This window comes from Oncorhynchus masou, chromosome 27, assembly GCF_036934945.1.
Source record: "Oncorhynchus masou masou isolate Uvic2021 chromosome 27, UVic_Omas_1.1, whole genome shotgun sequence".
Classification (NCBI taxonomy): Eukaryota; Metazoa; Chordata; class Actinopteri; order Salmoniformes; family Salmonidae; genus Oncorhynchus; species Oncorhynchus masou.
In genome coordinates, this window is record NC_088238.1 from 26,849,754 (window position 1) to 26,869,063 (window position 19,310).

Sequence of the window (19,310 nt, forward strand, 5' to 3'; positions counted from 1 at the left end):
GGACCCCCAGAAGCACAGGCTTAGAGGTTTGAGGGGAGATCTGAGGGGGTGCCTGGTTTGGGTTTGAAATTCTGGGTCAGGACTTCACAGAATAATTATTAGACTGTGTGTGTGCCTGCTTGCACATGTATGTTTTTTTTTTAAGGGATGCTGATAAGCGAGAAGAATGGGGGGGTAAGGGGGAGCGACGAGGAAGATGGGGGGAGATACCGGGACAGAGCCCATCAGCCAGTGTGTTGGATTGTGTTTGATGGGGAATTCTGTGCTTTCCATTTCACATCATTCAGATATGCCAGATGCTTTATCCCCCCCTCCCCCTCCCTATCCCCCAGCCCCCAGCCCTGTCACATGAGCTCTCTTTGTTTTGGTGTGGCCCAGCGATAATACCCGTCTCTGTTACACCCATCTGTATCTGAGACAAAGAGTGCTAATCTCGTACTTATGGCTGCACAATGAATCAAAATTGCAATATTGACATGTGCAATATCCATATCTCAAGGCTGATTTTTGTATTTTTTTACATTATGAATGGAACATTCAAATGTAGTAAGGGTCCCCTGAAACTCTGACCAACACTTTGGTTCCTACGAGTGATGTACCAAAATGAAAGTTTTGGCCAATTCCGATATTTTCTTTGCCAATAAATACCGATAACCAATTTATTTAACATTTTAGCGGCCTTATAAGTATTCTAGTACAGTTAAATAGTTAACACACAAACTGCATCTCAGTGCAAGAGGCATCACTACAGTCCCTGGTTCGATTCCAGGCTATATCACATCCGGCCGTGATTGGAAGTCCCATAGGGCGGCGCACAATTGGCCCAGCGTCGTCCGGGTTTGACTGGGGAAGGCCATCATTGTAAATAAGATTCTGTTCTTAACTGACTTGCCTAGTTAAATAAAGGTTACACACCACACTGACCATTAAGTTATTTTGTTGGCATTTACGTATATGCCCATTACCAGTAGAACATAATCAAACCCTATTTCTCTCACTTACTTGCTGTGCTATTGCGTTGTTCATTTGTTCAGTCATTTCATTCTCAACCAGGATTTCTCATACTATGGAACACCCATTTGGGTCTTTGTGTGTCAAGTAAGCTTGTTGACCAATCAGGACCTGAATATGACTGCACGTCACATAATAATTTAAGGCGTTCATTCATTTCTCCGTAGTTATTACACATTGATTACACTATCACTCGTATTTTTTCATATGTCACAACGACTCATCGATACGTATGCTATGATGCTGGTAAAGTTGTCTCGCGTACCTACAGTGCTGGTCGAACAAAACAAAAAAAGCTATCTATCTCACGGATGCAAACAATGTTCTTCCCCAAAAACATAGCAAAACAACATCCGTTTCAGTAGCTATAGCTAGCTCGGTGTCATCTAAAATAATCCAGTAAGGGTTAAGGCAGTTCCTATTTGATTAATGGTGGTCGGACCCATCTATGTGAAGCTAGCCACAATAAGGATTAGCCACAATAGTGGACTTTGCAGTTAGCCTTAAATAAAAGTATGTCATTGACAGCGATGCAAATGATTACAAATAGTAGAAGTATGCCATAATTGAATAGATCGTGCTAAATGAGGTTGGAAGGTTGTTAAATATATCAACAAAATACAATTTGTTAATTTGACAAATCTGTTGAAATCACACTGTATTATACTTTAGAATTGCATTGGGGGCATACTTATTTCACTGTACAGCCTTACCTATGGATTGTGGATCAATGACATGGGGTATCAGTCTACTCAATGACACCCAGAGAACATTAGCGTTGTAGCTCTTATTGCGGGACTCTGAAACAACTGTGAATTGAGCCACATTTATTGTCAACCTATGTGTATTGATCACTATTCCTGAGGAAAAACAATTCTGCGTGGCTGTTTTGGAGTCTGAGGAGGGAATTTTTTGGGGGGGTATTGAGTAGACTGATACCCCATTTCATTGATCCCCAATCCTCAGGGAAAGCTATACGATGCAATATGAACGTCAATACACATAATAGGTTGACTGGGGAGGTGATTTCACACAGTCACAGTCCTGCAATAAGAGCTACAACGCTAATATTTGCGTAAACTCTTGACAGTTGTGTTCTGTGGGTGTCACCGAGTAGACTGATACCCCATTTCGTTGCTTCACATTCCAACCTTGTTTAACATTATCTAGTCTAAATATGGCATGATTCCACCAATTGTAACCTTCAGTATCACTTTGAAAGAGGTATGTTTATTTTGAAGGCAAATCGCTAATTCCACTATTGTGCATAATCCTTATTGTGGCTAGCTTCACAACACATAACCCGGTCCGGTGTTGTGGCTAGCTTCACAACACATAACCCGGTCCGGTCTTGTGGCTAGCTTCACAACACATAACCCGGTCCGGTCGAGGCTCACTAGCCAGATGAAGCTAGCTGGCTGCTTATAACGTCAGTTTTGGGCAACAGGGTTAAGTAGCTGGCTAGCTATTTATTTTCATGAACTGATGTTAATTTCAATACGCGAACAAAAAGTGGCTACCTAGCTAATACTTACTCACAAGGATTCCTAAATCATTGCTAAGAATAATGAAAATAACTGCAGTTTCTACTGGTCATTGTTTTCAGGCTGGTTGTATTGGTGCTAGCTAGGTACCAAGCTAAAGCTAGCTACCCCTGAAGTTGCGGTTGAACAAATAATGCTTTATTACCAGCGTTAAGCTAATGGCAGTGAAGCCATTACTGTGTAACTCAAGTAGGGCAACGTGTACCGGTGCTCGACCAGTCGGAGAAAGCTAACATTTTAATTACATTTGAATTGAACCTTTATTTAACTATGCAAGTCAGTTAAGAACAAATTCTTATTTACGATGACTTCCTACCCACGACAGAACGGTTGGTTGTCAAGGGCAATGAATTCCACTATCTTGGCGTTAATGGATTTCGCCTTCGAGTTGTCTCGCTGAAATGTTCTTACTCTTTCAAATGACTGCTCGACTTGTTGACTGCTTGATCCACACAGCAGATATCGTGGGCTAGGTTAGGAATGCTGTGTTGCACGAGTAGCGCAGAATTGTACGTGGCTTCATTACGTCATGTACCTAGGTTATATAGGTATGCACATCAGCGTTGACATCGGTTTTGGACTTCGGTGTTAAACTAAACATCGGGCCGATACCGATATTGGCATTTTTAGCTAATCTCATCGGAGACCGATATGTTCACCAATATATTGTGTATCCCAAGTCTGGTTCATCCTTGGGAGCAATTTCCAAATGCCTGATCTGTACAAACAATAGTACACAAGTATAAATACCATGGAACCACGCAGCCGTCATAACGCTCAGGAAGGAGACACGTTCTGTCTCCTAGAGATGAACGTACTTTGGTGTGAAAAGTGCAAATCAATCCCAGAAGAACATCATGTTGTGGGGGTGCTTTTCTGCAGGAGGGACTGGTGCACTTCACAAAATAGATGGCATCATGAGGGAGGAAAATGATGTGGATATATTGAAGCAACATCTCAAGACATCACTCAGGAAGTTAAAGCTTGGTCGCAAATGGGTCTTCCAAATGGACAATGACCCCAAGCATACTTCCAAAGTTGTGGCAAAATGGCTTAAGAACAACAAGGTGGTCTACAAACCTGACTCAATTACACCAGCTCTGTCAGGCAGAATGGGCCAAAATTCACCCAATTTATTGTGGGAAGCTTGTGGAAGGCTACCTGAAACATTTGACCCAAGTTAAACAATTTAAGGCAATGCTACCAAATACATTCAATTACTATGTAAACTTCTGACCCACTGGAAATGTGATGAAAGAAATAAAAGCTGAAATAAATCATTCTCTCTGCTATTATTCTGACATTTCACATTCTTAAAATCAAGTGGTGATCCTAACTGACCTAAGACAGGGAATTTTTACTAGGATTAAATGTCAGGAATTGTGAAAAACTGATTTTAAATGTATTTGGTTAAGGTGTATGTAAACTTTGGCCTTAACTGTACATACATACAGTACCAGTCAAAGGTTTGGACACACCTACTCATTCAAGGGTTTTTCTTTATTTTTACTATTTTCTACATTGTAGAATAAAAGTGAAGACTTCAACTATGAAATAACACATATATGGAAGAATCATGTAGTAACCAAGAAAAGTGTTTAACATATCAAAATATATTTGAGATTTTAGGTTCTTCAAAGTAGCCACCCTTTGCCCTGATGACAGCTTTGGACACTCTTGGCACTCTCTCAACCAGCTTCATATGGAATGCTTTTCCAACAGTCTTGAAGGAGTTCCCACATGCTGATCACTTGTTGGCTGCTTTTTTCCTTCACTCTGCGGACCACTCATCCCGAACCATCTCATTTGGTTTGAGGTCGGGTAATTGTGGAGGATAGGTCATCTGATGCAGCACTCATCACTGTCCTTATTGGTCAAATAGCCCTTACACAGCCTAGAGGTGTGTTTGGGCATTGTTCTGTGGAAAAATAAATGATAGGCTCATTATGCGCAAACCAGATGGGAGGAGGATGGCGTCGGAGGGGAAGGCTGCCGTCAAACTGCTCACCTCAAACTGTCTGAGTTCTTCTTCAATGAGTCAGACGGGAGGAATATAATACAGATACCAGGTCCAGATCCCCGTTATTAGCTGGAGATGGAAATGTAGATCTCACGGAAAGAGATCAGGGTGTCTTGTGAGGATCAGGCGACAAGTGGCTATCCTGACCTTGCCTTCCGTCCTGCTAGCTAACATTGAATCGCTGGAAAATAAATGGGACGAACTGAAAGCATGTTTATCCTACCAATGGGATATTTAAACTGTAATATCTTGTTTCACCGAATCGTGGCTGAACGACAACATTAAGAACATACAGTTGGTCGGTTATACACTATCGGCAGGACAGAACAGCGCCCTCTTGTAAGACATGGGGCATTTATGTATGCAACAGCTGGTGCACTATGCATTTATGTAAACAACAGCTGGTCCATGACAGCTAAGGAAGTCTTGAGGTTTTGCTTGCCTGAGGTAGTGTGGTCTACAGCTTATCATGAGATAACTCTAGGTAGGATAGTGTTTCATCTGTATTTTTCGTAGCTGTCTCCATACCACCACAGACCGATGCTGGCACGAAAACCGCACTCAATGAGCTGTATACCGCCATAAACAAACAGAAAAACTCTCATCCAGAGGGGAAAAAATTATTCGGCCGATTTAATCGGTATCGTTTTTTTTTTGGTCCTCCAATAATCGGTATCGGGCGTTGAAAAATCATAATCGGTCGACCTCTGAACCCTAATGAACCTGTCCTCTGCAGCAGAGGCGGTCCTCATGAGAGCCAGTTTTGTCATAGTGCTTGATGGTTTTAGCGACTGCACTTGAAGAAACTTTCAAAGTTCTTGACATTTTCCAGATTGACTGACCTTCATGTCTTGAAGTACTGGACTGTCATTTCTCTTTGCTTATTTGAGCTGTTCTTGCCATAATAAGGACATAGTATTTTACCAAATAGGGCTATCTTCTGTATACCACCCCTACCTTGTCACAACACAACTGATTGGGTCAAACGCATTAAGAAGGGAAGAAATCCCAGAAATGAACTTTTAACAAGGCACACCTGTTAATTGAAATGTATTCCAGGTGACTACCTCCTGAAGCTGGTTAAGAGAATGTGAAGAGTTCACAAAACTGTCATCAAGGCGAAGGGTGGCTACTTTGAATAATCTCATCTGAAATATATTTTCATTTGTTTAACACTTTTTTTGGTTACTAAATGACTCCATGTGTTATTTCATAGTTTTTATGTCTTCACTATTATTCTACAATGTAGAAAATAGTACAAATAAAGAAAAACCCTTGAATGAGTTGGTGTGTTGGTACTATACATATACACTGCTCAAAAAATAAAGGGAACACTAAAATAACACATTCTAGATCTGAATGAATGAATGAAATATTCTTATTAAATAGTTTTTCTTTACATAGTTGAATGTGCTGACAACAAAATCACAAACATTATCAATGGAAATCAAATTTATCAACCCATGGAGGTCTGGATTTGGAGTTACACTCAAAATTTAAAGTGTAAAACCACACTGCAGGCTGATCCAACTTTGATGTAATGTCTTTAAAACAAGTCAAAATGAGGCTCAGTAGTGTGTGTGGCCTCCACGTGCCTGTATGACCTCCCTACAACACCTGGGCATGCTCCTGATGAGGTGGCGGATGGTCTCCTGAGGCATCTCCTCCCAGACCTGGACTAAAGCATCCGCCAACTCCTGGACAGTCTGTGGTGCAACGTGGCGTTGGTGGATGGAGCGAGACATGATGTCCCAGATGTGCTCAATTGGATTCAGGTCTGGGGAATGGGTGGGCCAGTCCATAGCATCAATGCCTTCCTCTTGCAGGAACTGCTGACACACTCCAGCCACATGAGGTCTAGCATTGTCTTGCATTAGGAGGAACCCAGGGCCAACCGCACCAGCATATGGTCTCACAAGAGGTCTGAGGATCTCATCTCGGTACCTAATGGCAGTCAGGCTACCTCTGGCGAGCACATGGAGGGCTGTGCGGCCCCCCAAAGAAATGCCACCCCACACCATGACTGACCCACCGCCAAACCGGTCATGCTGGAGGATACTGCAGGCAGCAGAACATTCTCCACGGCGTCTCCAGACTCTGTCACATCTGTCACATGTGCTCAGTGTGAAATTGCTTTCATCTGTGAAGAGCATAGGGCGCCAGTGGCGAATTTGCCAGTCGTGGTGTTCTCTGACAAATGCCAAATGTCCTGCACGGTGTTGTGCTGTAAGCACAACCTCCACCTGTGGACGTCGGGCCCTCATACCACCCTCATGGAGTCTGTTTCTGACCGTTTGAGCAGACACATGCACATTTGTGCCCTGCTGGACATCATTTTGCAGGGCTCTGGCAGTGCTCCTCCTGCTCCTCCTTGCACAAAGGCGGAGGTAGCAATCCTGCTGCTGGGTTGTTGCCCTCCTACGGCCACCTCCATGTCTCCTGATGTACTGGCCTGTCTCCTGGTAGCGCCTCCATGCTCTGGACACTACGCTGACAGACACAGCAAACCTTCTTGCCACAGCTCGCATTGATGTTCCATCCTGGATGAGCTGCACTACCTGAGCCACTTCTGCGGGTTGTAGACTCCGTCTCTTGCTACCACTAGAGTAGAGTGAAAGCACCGCCAGCATTCAAAAGTGACCAAAACATCAGCCAGGAAGCATAGGAACTGAGAAGTGGTCTGTGGTCACCACCTGCAGAACCATTCCTTTATTGAGGGTGTCTTGCTAATTGCCTATAATTTCCACCTGTTGTCTATTCCAGTTGCACAACAACATGTGAAATGTATTGTCAATCAGTGTTGCTTCCTAAGTGGACAGTTTGATTTCACAGAAGTGTGATATACTTGGAGTTCCATTGTGTTGTTTAAGTGTTCCCTTTATTTTTTTTGAGCAGTGTATATAAACTCAATATTAGGAAGGTGTTCTTAATGTTTTGTACACTCAGTGTATGTGATCTTATACAATGTAAGCAAGGTTTTAAATTATTATGTTTTAGTAAAATATTGGCTTCTTATGGTCAATTTGCATTCTTCAAATGATTTGTAATGGCTCTGGCCACCTGACCATCTGCTCAAGAAAGAATCGACCTGCGGCTGAATCTAGTTGACGATCCCTGCTGTACTGTGTGAGTGTGTGAGTGACTGCAACCACTAGAGAGAGGGTGACTTAGAGTATGAGATGGAATGAGCGAAAGGGAGGGAGAAAGAGGTTGCGTTTTCTCCCTGTGCTGCTGATACAAGATTCTGGACTCTGTCCAATGGGAACAGCTAATCTAGTAACTCTATATCTACGCTGCAGGGTGGCAGAGAGGGATCTGCTCCAGTTACTGAAGGTGGGACCAGCAGCATATGTTTTTTCATTGTTGGATATAAGACTGCCCAATGCGCACACACACATTAGAGGACAGCTGTGGCTTCCTTGGCCCTCAGTTCTTCTCATATTTAATTGCCAGCTCAGCTCATGCTGCTGAGCTGAGGTAAATAGTTAAATAAAGGTTCAATGAAAACATTTAAAAAATGCAGCAGGAAAGAGTGAGCGTGTGTGTGTGTCACTCCCTACAGCAGCAGACAACCTTGGTCTCAGCAACCCAATCCTCCACAGCCTGCCCATTTTCCTAGCCTGTCTGCCCAAGGACAGTGATGCCCTAAGGGGCAGACACAGGCATACTCAGCCCCAGCCACATGACCAGGCCTGTGTCCCGCACAGGATAGAGTTGTTGGAATGGTATCATAGCCTTATTGGCATTACTGCATTCAATACTGTCAAACTGTGTGTATGTGTGTGTATGTGTGTGTATGTGTGTGTGTGTGTAGACCACAAGTGTGGCTGATAAGATAAATGGAGAATGTTCTGTTGGAAAACCCTATTCGTGAACTCCGAACACAATCTTCCCCTCCTGCTCACTCTGTTTTTCTCTCTTCTGCTCTCTCTGTTTTTACCTCCCTTTCAATTTAAGGGCTTTATTGGCATGGGTATCATATGTTTATATTGCCAAAGCAAGTGAAGTAGATAAACGATACAAATTAACAGTGAACATTACACTCACAAAAGTTCCAAAGAATAGAGACATTTCAAATGTCTTATGTGCAAATAGTTAATGTACACAAGGGAAAATAAATAAACATAAATATGGGTTTTATTTACAATGGTGTTTGTTCTTCACTGGTTTCCCTTTTCTTGTGGCAACAAGTCACACATCTTGCTGCTGTGATGTCACACTTTTATTTCACCCAATAGATATGGGAGTGTATCAAAATCGTTTTTTCCCCGAATTCTTTGTAGATCTTTGTAATCTGAGGGAAATATGTGTCTCTAATATGGTCATACATTGGGCAGGAGGTTAGGAAGTGCAGCTCAGTGTCCACCTCATTTTGTGGGCAGTGTGCACATAGCCTGTCTTCTCTTGAGAGCCAGGTCTGCCTACGGTGGCCTTTCTCAATCGCAAGACTATGCTCGCTGAGTCTGTACATAGTCAAAGCTTTCTTTAAGTTTGGGTCAGTCACAGTGGTCAGGTATTCTGCCACTGTATACTCTCTGTTTAGTGCCAAATAGCATTCTAGTTTGCTATGTTTTTTTGTTAATGCTTCCCCCTCTCTCTCTTGCCCACCCCAGCAGGGTTGTTGCTTAAACAGATGCTCGCACACGTCAATACACCTTTGTTTTACTATCCTTGTGGAGACCAAACAGTTGATTCCCATCCAAAATCCTATTTTCCCTAACCTTAACTCTACACCTAATCCTTAACCCCTAACGTAACCCTAAACCTAACCCCTAAGCCTAGAATGAGTTTTTTCCTTATGTGGACTGGTGGAATGTCCCCACAACGATAGTAAAACTAAAAACACATGCGCGTGCACACACACCTGCACACACACACACACACACACACACACTCCATTAACTAAACTTGTTTTAATGAGATCAACTCCAGCCGAGAAGAGAACCAGGTCATACCCGTGCAACACACACCCACACCCACGCTTAAACCTGACATCAAAGCGTCCGTGCCTTCGCCCAGCTCGGTACATGTTGGGTGTTAGGGCATGTGGGGGGCAAAAGGTGGGGGAGGTTAATCTTTCATCCCCAAACACACACACACACACACACACACTGTGTTTCATCGATTTTCATTGGTAGATTAGTGGTTGACGGGGGGTGGGGTGCTGCTATATGTGTTGTCCTGGGGCATATTTGAGGGCACAGATAGAAATGTCATTAGAGATGATGTGATTCCTCACTCTTCATGACAGAGAGGCATGTCTGTTCTACACTATATATTTGTATCTGATCGTTCTTTGACGTTGTGCCCTACTGGCTGGCATCTGTACACCTGGAGGTGATTTGAGCCTATAAGCTTAGTCTGGACATGGTGAGTGTATGTGCACTTGGGGTAATTGATTGAATGATTCCAGGGATTCCTGCAATGCACGCTCATGCCATCAGGAATGACAGAGGAATTTTAAGGATGACCAAGATGTGTGTCTAGACAGACAGATGGTGTCTCAAGTGTATGCAGTTGAGCTAATGATCTCAGAGGGAGTGAAGGAGAAAGGTACAGTACATGACCAAAAGTATGTGGACACCTGCTCGTCGAACATCTTATTCCAAAATCCTGGGCATTAATATGGAGTGGGTTCACCCGTTTTGCTGCTGTTACAGCGTCCACTGTTCTGGGAAGGCTTCCCACTAGATGTTGGAACATTGCTGCAGGATCTTGGATCCGTTCAGCCACGAGCATTAGTGAGGTCGGGCACTGATGTTGAGCGATTAGGCCTGGCTCGCAGTCGCTTCAGCACCTCGGCGGTCCCGTTCTGTGAGCTTGTGTGGCCTACCACTTCGTGGCTGAGCCGTTGTTGCTTCACAATAACAGCACCTACAGTTGACCAGGGTATCTCTAGCAGGGCAGAAATTTGATAAACTGACTTGTTGTAAAGGTGGCATCCTATGACTGTGCCACGTTGAACGTCACTGAGCTCTTCAGTACGGGCCATTCTACTGCAAATGTTTGTCTATGGAGTTTGCATGGCTGTGTGCTCAATTTTATACACCTGTCAGCAACGGATATGCCTCAAATAGCCTAATCCACTAACTTGAAGGCGTGTCTACATAGTTTTGTGTATATAGTGAAGATGGCTGGAGAGATGGATAGCTAGATATTTTTGGTCCTCTTCTTATCTGTCTGATGTGATGATTTCATAATGTAGTGGATAACTGTATCCCATGTGTGAGACACACACCGCACCCTTCACTGCTAGCTGGCAGTGTGTTATCGCTGTGTCCAGTAAGGGATGGTGTGAGGGGGTTAGAGGGAGGAGGGGGTTCCACTCTCGAGGGGAGTCACCGCGGCAACACAATGGGCAAGGAAACTGGCCTGAGGCAGAGAGAACAAGGTGTTTCCTATGACCTGGCTTACTGCTGTGTCAGCATGCGTGCGCACACACACATACTGATACACATAAACACACACACTGATACCCAAACCATACACTGATACACACACCATACTTATGCACACACACACACTGTATTCTACATGCAGTTATGCATATTTATCATACGCACATAAATCATACACTAGCATATCCGCACAGCACATTATTAATTGATACACTTACACACATACAGTAGATCCTACACAAATGGATGTACACACAACACAGCCATACCATCGGACCAGGCAGGTATTTGTGTTGCTATGAAATGTGGCCAGTTCTCCCAGTTTGCTGGCCTTTTCACCTCCCATCACACTCAGCCAGCCAGCCTGCCTTGGCCAATCACTGCAGCCGCTGGACTAGGTCTGTCACTGCAGCCCACCAATCACATCACAGGACACAACCACATGATGACCACTGCTGTTACTTAGGGTGTGGCCAGTCTGAGGACACTGATGGGGAGGTCTGTGTGTGTGTGTGTGTGTGTGTGACTGCTATTCCTATATTTAGCTGGTACTGTGGATTTGAAGTTGACCTCTCATTATGTTATTTTAGTCACAGTAGATTGCCTTGACAAATTATAGATGTGTTTCTGCATCTGTGTGGCTATGTATGTTTAAGCGTGTGTGTATTAATGCATTTTGCTTGCAATTAAGGAAAGCAGTATTCATGTTTGGATGTTAAATGAATGTTTAGTTTGCTTTATGAAGAGGCCCTAGCTGAGTGCTGAGGGGAGGTGCAGTGACTTCAGTATTCCTCTACTCATCATAAATATTAGATTAAAAGGAGGCGTAGTTTATTTATGAACGGTGCTATTTTAGCACATCCGTGTGTTCTCCGCCTCTCATGCGTACTCTTGCAGCTTAAGGATTGGGCTTCTCACGGTCTGTGTCCATGTGTTGGTAGCATGTACAATACCAGTCCATACGGGGTTAAAAACATAATCACGACAACACAACGTACTTACTCCAGCCCAACTGTGCCATTCTCAACATAAGGAAGCTAACGTGTCGCTATGTGAGCAACATTGGACTAGAAGTGACTAGCGAGACAATTACAAGTTACTTGTTTACGCCTGGCCACCTAAAATGTGTGTGGGTCCAGTGCTGACCTTTTCCCTCTGTGCCCTGCCAGCCCAGCCAACCCTGAGGAGTGTGTGATGGAGAAGATGAAGAGGTTTAAGCGGCGTCTGTCCCTGACGCTGCGCTCCAGCCACACCATAGATGAGTCTCTGTCTGAACTGGCCGAGCAGATGACCATCGAGGACGGCGGCAACAAGGACAATGGTCAGTAGCGTGTGTGTGTGTGAGAGAGAGAGTATTAGAGATTGTATTAGTAAACAAACAGAGCACACACGCTCCAGTGCTCTGTGCCAGTCCCAGTGATAAGAGACTGATGATGTTACTATTCTGAAGTGACTCTTGACTGAATGCCAGTAGAGAAGGATACAGCCAGCCAGTGGACACACACACTAGGGCTCTTTGGTCACCCCGAGGATACAGTTGAAATGTTTGATGTAGCTGGCAGCCAGCAGTATCCGTCGTTGCCATCTGAAGTGATTTAATTTGATGGCTAATGAGAGTTTAAAGAGATGGTGTGCCAATGGCCAGAGGGAGACCGAGAGAGCAGGGTGAGAGACATGGAGAGGGAGACCGAGAGAACAGGGTGAGAGACATGGAGAGGGAGACCGAGAGAACAGGGTGAGAGACATGGAGAGGGAGACCGAGAGAACAGGGTGAGAGACATGGAGAGGGAGACCGAGAGAACAGGGTGAGAGACATGGAGAGGGAGACCGAGAGAACAGGGTGAGAGACATGGAGAGGGAGACCGAGAGAACAGGGTGAGAGACATGGAGAGGGAGACCGAGAGAACAGGGTGAGAGACATGGAGAGGGAGAAAGAGGGGAAATTGACACAGGGTGAGGGGAAAACCGAGAGAACAGGGTGAGAGACATGGAGAGGGAGACCGAGAGAACAGGGTGTGGAATGATCGTGTTCTGGAGAGTAGCTCTTTATGTCCTTATGGAACAACAGAAGCAGCCTGGTGGGATGAAACGCGTACTGGGAAAATAAACACAACGCAGTGGGACGGCAGGTGACGCTGCCTCACTGTTTGTGGAAAAGACATCACACAGAAAAGGAAACCACTCACACGTAAACAGACATTTTGGGCTGTTGAAGTATAAAGCTAAAATCCTCTGGCCTACTTTAGGTTGCGTAAGTGTTCTTTTCTACTGTTTTTATATAAAACAAGGAAGCACTCTGTTTACTGAATTCTGCTCAACAGAAGACTGAACAGTATATGAACTTCTTGTTTTATAATGACTGATTGATTCATTGGTAGAATGCGTGATTGATTCATTGGTAGAATGCGTGATTGATTCATTGGTAGAATGCGTGATTGATTCATTGGTAGAATGCGTGATGAATCGGATGGATGGATAGATGGGCCAATTGACTGACATATTGACTAATTGATTGACATATTGTTTCTCCTTGCAGAGCCAATCGTGCGTAATGGGCGACCGCCCTCCTCGCACAGCATGCACTCGTTCCTGCACCAGTACACTGGCTCCTTCAAGAAGCCCCCCCTCCGCAGGCCACACAGTGTCATCGGAGGAAGCCTGGGTTCCTTCATGACCTTCCCCAGCAACGGCAGCCGCCTCGGTGAGTTACACAGAGAGAGAAACAAACGGACTCGGAGATGCACAAGCACGTATACACTAACGGCACACATGCTTACACACACACACACACACACACACACACACACACACACACACACACACACACACACACACAGGCATATTTACTAATGACACACCCACTAGCAGCACCACTATAAGCAGCCTGTTCTCCTTCATGGCCATGCCACCCAGCTGCCAAGGTGAGTTGCCGTGGAGACGGGCATGCTCGTGCCTGTGTGCCAGGAAGTGACTGAGAAAGAGCAGATGGCGACAGAGGACAAACAGGAAGTGAGTCATAGCCCCTGAGAGTTCTGTCCTGACACGGTCATGGTGTGACTTTTCATCACACACAGCACCAGACTCGTCTGTCTCCGTCTCTATCTCCAATTAAGTGCGTTTTGTACGACTCGACCTTTCTCATTCTACACTGTGTGTTTGTGCGGGTGTAAATTTGCGTCTAAAATTGTGATGTTTGTGTGCATATGTGATTCATCGATTTGTGTGTCTGAGGACAAACGTCTTCCCTGCATGTTCTCTGAGCCGTCACCATGACGATAGCTGTTCCTTGCTGTTCTCTGGTCTCCAGGGTGAGCCAACTATTATGGTCTGCGGTCTCGTCGATAAGTTTTCACGAAGAGCTTCTCCTCAGACTGAACTCTGTCCCAGTTAGAGTTACATGAGTTTGGGGATTTTGGGGGAGAACAGACAACCAGGCAAGTCTATCTGGGACAAGATGGAACTAGATTAAAACACACTGTCACACTATGTTAAATGCCTGGTTAGCTCAAACAACAGAGTGGGAGAGAGCGAGGGAGAAATAGGGCCAAGGAGAGGAAAGCGAGTGGAGTTGGAAAGAAAGGAGGGGTATTTGGTAGGCAGAGCAGAAGATAGACGGCCAGAGAAAGAAGCAGAAAGGAGGGGGGGGGGTGACAGTGTGCTAGATGATATGATGACAGGCTGCTGGGTTGGAGGTGTTGACACTGATGACGGAGAGAATATGTGCCAGCACACTTAGATACAGCTACTCATTAACTGTGTGTGTGTGTGTGTCTAAATGCATGTATGTTTCGTGTGTGTGTTCACTAGTCCACCCCCCACCCCCCACTACCACCATGTTCTACACCAGAGGCAGTAGTTTTAGTTTTATGACCCTGGAGGAAGCAGTGCTGGTTAGTGTTTCATCTTTGGCCGGTGGGGTGAGAAGGGGAAGGGGTGAGAAGGGGAAGGGGTGAGTGGGACTTCAGGATGATGAAAGAAGGGAATTTGAGAGAGAAGGAGAGGTTGTAGGATCAGGACCAGGCCATAAACTAACTGTTGACAGAATGAGAGAAAGCACTCCTCTCTGTAATGTCTAACTTATTCTCTCCTATTCTTACTAAAACAGCAGACTACTGACTCAGTTTGACACAAGCTATAGCAAGTCCTTGCCATGTTTATCTTATCACGAGTGTCATTTGCCAGGCAAAATGTTGAAATTGAGCAAGTTCAGCTTCTGAACTCTTAACTCTTCCTCCCTCTTTCTCCTCTTCCCTCTTCCTCTCCTCTAAAGACATCGTCCATGAGAACCTGAAGATGGGCTCGGACGGGGAGAGTGACCAGGCGTCTGGGACGTCGTCCGACGAGGTGCAGTCGCCCACCGGGGTGTGTCTGAGGAACAGGGTGCAACGACGCATCTCCATGGAGGTACACGAACACAGCGGGCAGGGTGGGAAGTAAGAGCTGGTTCAGGCCACGAGCAGTTAGACTGACTGACTAATGGAACGTTGTCATGAGACAGTAATCTGTGGCACGCTTGGCCTCTGACTGCTGACATTCCAGACAATCCCCTGCCACATAGCTGGTCAACAATCCTGAGAGGAACCTCGGACAGGGAGTGGGATGGAGACCGAGAGAGCGACTGCTCCACTTAGCTCAGCGAGAACCCGGGATTTAAAGAGGGACTGCCTTTAAAAAGCAACTAATCCCTTTTTGAAAATGTACTGATGTGGCATCAGTATGAATCAAATAGTTGTTCTCGTGTCAACATTTACTGCGAAATGTAAATAGGATAATTTTGGTCATAAAGGTAGTCTCATCCGTGCATCACAACGTGAAATGAAGGTTGAGTTTTTTAATTGGATGATGTCCATTTGCCCACTAACATGGGGTGAACAGCTGCGGCGATCGCTCTCTATCCAATAGCATGAAGAGTGACAGACCTGCCCAGCAGCTCCGACTTTGTTTACATAAGACAATGCCTCGTGCATTCTTTTACTTGAAAAATACTGCCCCAAACACATTGGTTGTATGTAAATAATTGTCTAACTAAAACATCCACGACAACAACTTTAATTATATTTAATTACAGATTTCTTGAGTTGTCTTGGATTCATTCTGGGGATTTTGAGGAAGTGAAATTCTGAGTCTAGTGTCTCATGAGGGACAAACACCTCCAATATTGAAATCCTGTTTTTCTTATAAGCAACAGAAAAACACTCGTATGTTCAGTCACTCTTTAAGGCTGGGGATGTTTTTCCATTCGTCTCTGTGACTCGTTTTTGCTTTTTTTCTATGTGAGTGAATGCTGTGAAGTTTGACCTAAGTTCCTGATGTCCCGTGGACTAGAACATATTCTATGGATAATAGATTTAGTGCTTGTCTCACTGGTTCTGTTTACTGAGTTCCTATAGAATCACTGGTAGGAATGCTTTTTCCTCAGCCTGGTGACATTCTGCCACCTGGTGGTCAGTCTGGAGAAATGTAAGCAGTACTTTACCTAAATATCAGTATTAGGTTATTGCACGCGCACACAGGGATTGACCTATTTCTCCTTGATGCCAAGCGTTTATCATATTAGTCTGAACGGAGACATGAGGTGCTTGACCTTTTTAGATGGGAATCATCAGACATCTCAATAATCTCTCTCTCTCTCTCACACACACACACACACGTCATCTTGGTTACTACATCTAACCAGATTCACACATACACACTCATGTGGGTACATATCATTCTGCCCATTAGTTCCCTTTGAAGCGGAGTGTTGATGGGGTTCGTAGGCTGTAACAATACACTAATTCATATCACTGTCTATTGAGAGAACATGATGATCTCTTTTCATCTACTTCTACGGGCGAGAGATGGCAGGTGGTATACAAGTGTGTTACATGATATCTCTGTGTGTGTGTGTGTGTGTGTCAATAGTGTGTGAAGATGCTTGTTTGCTTATCTCTGTTGTTTTTTGCTTTTTCTTCAATAACGATTGTTTTCATGTATGGATCATTTTTCTAGAAGCGCCTCTATTCTTCTGTCTCTCTTTTTGGGGTGAGTGGGAGGAGAGGAGAGAGTCATATCTAGGACAAAGTGTGTGGGTGTAATCATGGAGATGGCTACATGTTCCACACAGACAGACGCAGTATTCGATAGGACACATGATATATGTGATGTGCATGTTACGTCTCTAACCCGTGTGTGTGTGTGTGTGTAGGACCTGAACAAGCGTCTGTCTCTGCCTGCTGACATCCGTATCCCTGACGGTTACCTGGAGAAGCTGCAGCTGAGCAGCCCTACCTTCGACCAGCCCCTCAGCCGACTCTCACGCAGGGCCTCCCTGGTACGTGTGTGTGTGAGAGAGAGCGATTGAAGGAATATAACATTATTACCCGACAGCGTTCAGGTACCGCCCTCCTTTCTGGTTGTCTCCATGGCAACAGGCATGAGGTTGAATTGGACTGTCTCTGTATGTAATCTTGTGCAGTGAATGAAGGTATCCTGTACAAATGTCGTTCAACACTGAAAAAAAAGACCTAAACAACATGGAAGATGATATCTTTATTTCTGTTTTTCAGTCAGAGATTGGTTTTGGGAAGCTGGAGACCTACATCAAACTGGACAAACTGGGAGAGGTCAGAGAACACACACAAACACTCCTATAAACTCAGAAAACATGTTTTTCACAAGAGGTTCCCGAAAGTGATTTAGTTTTGACTCCGGTCATAAACAGTTTGATTTTCTATAGGGGACCTATGCTACAGTATTTAAGGGGCGCAGTAAGCTGACTGACAACCTGGTGGCGCTAAAGGAGATCAGGCTGGAGCACGAAGAGGGAGCACCTTGCACCGCCATCAGAGAAGGTGAGTCTATACCTCTGTCTTTCCTCCTCTCTATCACGTTAACCCCCTTCTCTTCCTCTCCCTCATCCTCCCATTACTGATTTCAATGCCACATTGTCTTTTATTTTTTTCTCGCTCTTCGCTCTTTCTCATTCACTATTGTTCCTCCTCTTTGTCAATATATTACCCCTTCTCTTGTTCTCTCACTCATCCCTCTCTTTCCTTCTCTCCAGTGTCGTTACTGAAGGACCTGAAACATGCCAACATCGTGACCTTACATGACATCGTCCACACAGACAAGAGCCTGACGCTGGTCTTCGAGTACCTGGTGAGAATCACTTACTACCTGACTCTGCTCACACTGCATGCTGGTCATTGTAGTCAAAAATCCGCCCTAATTATCTGAGGAGTTTCTAGTCCTAAATAGACTGTTGTACATGTTCTTCCTGTCTTGTCTGACTGACTGCTGACCTCACTTCCTGTACAGGATAAAGACTTGAAGCAGTACATGGATGACTGTGGGAACATCATGAGCATGCACAACGTCAAGGTGAGTATGACCAAGACGAATGACCTAACACTCACTGTACTGTAAGTCACTTTAGATAAAAACCCTTGCATAATAGTGGTTAACATTGCATGTGTTTGTGCGGTTCTAGATCTTCTTGTTCCAGATTTTGCGGGGGTTGGCTTACTGCCACAAGCGGAAGGTTCTCCACAGAGACCTAAAGCCCCAGAACCTGCTCATCAACGAGAGAGGGGAACTCAAACTGGCTGACTTCGGTCTGGCGCGGGCGAAGTCTGTCCCCACTAAGACGTACTCCAACGAGGTGGTGACTCTGTGGTACCGGCCACCTGACGTCCTGCTAGGCTCCTCCGAGTACTCCACACAGATTGACATGTGGTAAGAACACTACATCCTAACAAGTTATGCCAAGGGTAAGAAAATACTACCCCAGAGGTCCGGAGTACTGCTGGTTTTCTCTTCTACCTGATAATTAGTACCTTTATTCGAGGGGAAGAATAAAATAAATAAAAAAGCAATGGAACTGGCTTCGAGGTCCAGATTTGAGGCCCTTACACCGTAGGAACTACAACCACTTCATTCATGAATGAATTTTACACATATAAACTTTGAGTAAGAGCTATACATCCTAACCCCTTCATCCTACTCCCTAGCCTCTATTTTTGATGTGTGTGTGATTTTTCTCTCTCTGTGTGTAGGGGTGTGGGGTGTATATTTTATGAGATGGCTGCAGGTCGGCCCCTGTTTCCTGGCTCTACAGTAGAGGATGAGCTCCACCTCATATTCAGACTGCTGGGTGAGGACAGAGTACAGCCTGATTCAGATGTTACAGCCTAACTAACCCACTGACCTAGCGCCACCTAGTGTCTGCTACAGGGACGAACACACAACCACAGAACTCTCTAAATAAGCAGGAGAGTCCTCAGACATGCTGCTGCTGATGGGGACATTATTTGAGCGTTAACTAAACGTTGATAGAGCGTTGTCTAACGACTGTCC

The 19,310-nt window shown here is 44.8% G+C and overlaps 1 protein-coding gene across 1 annotated transcript in view; it reads left to right on the forward strand.

Annotated features, from left to right (window-relative positions):
- Positions 1-19,310, forward strand: part of LOC135515920 (cyclin-dependent kinase 17) — a 35,603-nt gene that overhangs the window by 13,816 nt on the left and 2,477 nt on the right. The window contains exons 2-11 of the mRNA XM_064939785.1: positions 12,143-12,294; positions 13,510-13,674; positions 15,244-15,377; positions 17,161-17,286; positions 17,522-17,578; positions 17,692-17,806; positions 18,019-18,113; positions 18,273-18,335; positions 18,445-18,689; positions 19,010-19,107. Coding sequence (XP_064795857.1) covers positions 12,168-12,294; positions 13,510-13,674; positions 15,244-15,377; positions 17,161-17,286; positions 17,522-17,578; positions 17,692-17,806; positions 18,019-18,113; positions 18,273-18,335; positions 18,445-18,689; positions 19,010-19,107 — 1,225 coding nt within the window. The 5' untranslated portion in view covers positions 12,143-12,167. The remainder of the gene's footprint in view (positions 1-12,142; positions 12,295-13,509; positions 13,675-15,243; positions 15,378-17,160; positions 17,287-17,521; positions 17,579-17,691; positions 17,807-18,018; positions 18,114-18,272; positions 18,336-18,444; positions 18,690-19,009; positions 19,108-19,310) is intronic.